This window comes from Octopus bimaculoides, chromosome 27 (assembly GCF_001194135.2).
Source record: "Octopus bimaculoides isolate UCB-OBI-ISO-001 chromosome 27, ASM119413v2, whole genome shotgun sequence".
Classification (NCBI taxonomy): domain Eukaryota; kingdom Metazoa; phylum Mollusca; class Cephalopoda; order Octopoda; family Octopodidae; genus Octopus; species Octopus bimaculoides.
The window spans coordinates 16,500,698-16,504,412 of record NC_069007.1 but is presented as its reverse complement, the minus strand read 5'-3'; the positions used below and the strand labels follow the sequence as shown (position 1 = coordinate 16,504,412).

At 39.5% G+C, this 3,715-nt stretch overlaps 1 protein-coding gene across 3 annotated transcripts in view; it reads right to left on the bottom strand.

The window, feature by feature from the left end:
• The window catches only part of LOC106871121 (pituitary tumor-transforming gene 1 protein-interacting protein), a 30,567-nt gene extending 28,510 nt beyond the window's left edge, over positions 1 to 2,057 (bottom strand). For all 3 annotated transcript variants that reach the window (XR_008266922.1, XM_014917432.2, XM_052977294.1), the window contains exons 1-2: positions 1,901 to 2,057; positions 1,532 to 1,768 (exon numbers count right to left, since the gene is read on the bottom strand). Coding sequence is in view for 2 of the 3 variants with exons in the window: in XM_014917432.2 (XP_014772918.1) it covers positions 1,532 to 1,712 (181 nt within the window). In the remaining variant the exon portion in view is untranslated. The remainder of the gene's footprint in view (positions 1 to 1,531; positions 1,769 to 1,900) is intronic.
• Positions 2,058 to 3,715: the final 1,658 nt, after the last annotated feature.

The window sequence follows — 3,715 nt, the reverse complement described above, 5'->3', positions numbered from 1 at the left end:
TATACGTACAGGTATGTGCATACCTACGTCTACCTGTATATATAGGTGCATATCTGGGTACAGGACATTGCAAACAAAACGTAGACAAGAAAATAATAATAACCAGAATACAGAAAACACACAAGCCATATAGAGAACATTTTCCTTCATCAGCTACCCCCATTCTAACACCGGCGTTTCGAAGAGTTATATATATATATATATATATATATATATATAAATAACGAATTGGTAGGGGGGAGGAAGTAAAATCGAAGAGGTGAAACTGATAAGACGTACATATAAATACACACACATACATACATTCTTAGATACAGACATACATACATTCTTAGATACATGCATACATACACAAAATATACAGACAGAAAAAGTGAGAGATCGATCGTTATAGATACGTAGAAGGGGGGTTATACAAGAAGGAAAAAAAAAAGCCAGACACATTAACAAAAGGTGAGATAAACATTTTAAGCTTACATTGTAAACACACACATATATACACACGCACGCGCGTGTATGTGTGTGAGACGGAGAGAGAGAGACGAGTAGAAGAAATGATAAGTATATAGACAAATGGCTAATTATAGATAGATATGCAAGGAGACAGACTTAACAGCTAAGCTCGAACTGTTACCAGGCAGACAGACTTCTAGGTAGACATTTTAAAAATCTTTTAATCAGGAAGGAATATAGGGGGCCCACGACCGCTGCAGGGTTTTCAAGACTTGTGGAAAGTACTTTGAATCAAGAGTCTTGTCCCGAATGCTAGCAATATAGCGGAGCTCCAATAAAAGCGTCCAAGGTGCTAGGTAATGCGGTTAAACTGGGCGATAGATTGTTATGTCACCCGTCAAGTGGGCTATAAGCAGGATTTGAATTCCACAACATATCTAGTCCGATCTTTTTATAGTTTCGCCGAATCTAACGCTTTTGATTAGGGTTTTTTTTTTTCCTTAGTCCCGAAAGGATGAAAGGCAAAATCGGCTGTGGGAGGATTTGAACTCAGAGCGTAGAGAGCTAGTACAAATACCGCGAGGCAGTGTGTCTGACGCCCCTAACAACTCGGCCAATTCGCTGCCAATTCTGAGCCAGATAAACTGTGTAAGATAGACAGACAGACAGACGGATAGATAGATAGATAGATAGATATAAGGACAGACTGATAGACGGACAGATTGATAGGCAGATATAGAGACAGATAGATAGATAGATAGATGGATAGATAAACAGACTGATAGACGGACAGACTGACAAATTGATAGGCGAACAGATAGATGGATAGATAGATAGATAGATAGATAGATAGGCAGGCAGATTGACAGACAGATAGACGGACAGATTGATAGGCAAACAGATATAAAAACAGACAGATAGATAGATAGATGGATAGATAGATCGATGACATAGATAAACAATACATAGATTATAAGTGGGGTCTAAAGTATGACACACACACACACACAACACATACACACACACGTGTGCATGTGTACAATATGGGTGAAGTGTTTAAGGAGTGTTTAATACCTACATTTCGAAGGTGGCTCCGATGTTGGTATGGGGGTCGTTATCGCTGGAGTTGTTGACGTAGTTTCTTTTGCTGTTGTTGGTGTTGTAAACAACATCAAAGACCAACAAGAAGCAACGATTATTACCAATATTAAGTCAAGTCGCCATCGAGAGTTTCCGTAAACTTTCTTTTTCACTTCCATTACTTTTTTTTTTTTAAATCCAAAAACTAAGAGGTGTTCGTTCCCTTGTTGATAATCTAATTAAAAAAATAAGATAAAATTGTGATGTTTAGTTTGGTTTTAAACTTACAACACTATATTTTCAAAATAAACTGAAATATCAGCGATCAATCAATTATATAATAATCAAAACAGAAAAAAAACTATACCAGGTAGTTAATTGCTTTCAATACAAAAACTCAAAACTTTCAACTTTCCCCAGAATAACAAAATACAGCGGAGTGATATTCAAACAAACTTTTCCTCCCCTTCCTCTATCCACTACTTTCTATTTCCCTTACTTCATCATTCTTTCTCTTTTTACCATTCTCTCTCCCTCTCGTTGTTATATTTACCTCTCTTTCTCTCTCTCTCTCTCTTTCTCTACGCTATCTATTTTTCACACCTCTCTTTCCCCCCTTCTCTCTCTCTACTTTATCTTTCATATAACCCTCTTTCTGTATTCTGCCTTTTCTCTCACCCTCTCTCTCTTCTTTTTCTGTTTCCATCTTCTCTTCTTTCCCTTCTCCTAACCTATATTTTCACATTCGTGTTTTCTCACCCTTCTTTTCCTTTTCCTCTTTACGTTTTCCATTCTATCTTTTTTATCTCTCTCTCTATTTTCTCTTTCTCTTTCTCTATTTGCTTTCACCTCCCCCCATCCCTCCGTCTACTCACTACTTTCTTTCTCTGTTTTCTCACCCTCCTTTTTCTTTGCTTTTCATCCCACCTCTCTCTCTCTCGCTATTAAATAATTATTTCCTCTCTCGTATTTTCCCATTTCTCTTCACCACTGTCCTCCCCCTCCTCACTCTTTCTCTTTACTCTCCTCTTTCACATTTACTTTACTATCTTTCTCTTTCTCATTACTTCCCTCTCTCTCAAATCATACCGTCTCTCTCACATTTCCACCGTTCCCATCTTCCCCTCCTTTCCTATTTCTCTCCCACTTCGCCTTTCTTTTCTACCTCCTGCCCATCGCTCATTCTTTTTTCCTCTCTCTCTCTTCCTCTTTTATTCATACCGCTCTGTTGTACTTTCTCTTTCGCCCCCCCTCTCTCTCTGTTGTTTTCTCTCCCTCTTTCTGTCTCACCCCTCACTATAAATACACAGCTTATATTTCGTTTTCCTTTTCTCCCTCCTTCTCTTACTCCTCACTCATTGTCTCCATACTCTCTCTTTCTTTATATTTCACTAATTTCTTCTTTTCGTAATTTCTTTCTCCTTATTTACTTTTTCTCAGGGCACTTTATTGTCTGGCGTAACTACAAAATCAAGCTGCACGTTCTACGAGTCATATGTTTTCCAGTAAACAATAGCAACAGGAAATATAAACTTGTCCTACATTGATAATTTCGTAATCATCTCGCCCTGAGTCAACCTTGAGCGACCAGATCATCTTCCAACAATGAATGTTTTATCTTTTCTCTTTAAACACAACGTGTATAAAACCACATTCTTCGAGACGCTCACTTTTAAAGACAGTAGGGTATGATTTCAGAGACGTCCGGCTGCCGTTTCTAACAGATCGAATGCCTCTATAGTAGCCTCCCATATTAACCTGTTAATGGTTTTGTCCTTATTAAGTCCAGCGTTCAAATCCTGCCAGGGTTGACGACCTCGTCCCACATCTCATAGTTGTTGGCACTCCGTCTCTTACGACGTCGAGGGTTCCAGTTGATCCGATCAACGGAACAGCCTGCTCGTGAAATTAACGTGCAAGTGGCTGAGAACTCCACAGACACGTGTATCTTTAACGTAGTTCTCGGGGATATTCAGCGTGACACAGTGTGACAAGGCTGACCCTTTGAATTACAGGCACAACAGAAACAGGAAGTAAGAGTGAGAGAAAGTTGTGGTGGAAGAGTACAGCAGGGTTCGCCACCATCCCCTGCCGGAGCCTCGTGGAGCTTTTTTAGGTGTTTTCGCTCAATAAACACTCACAACGCCCGGTCTGGGAATCGTAACCGCGATCCTAAGACCGC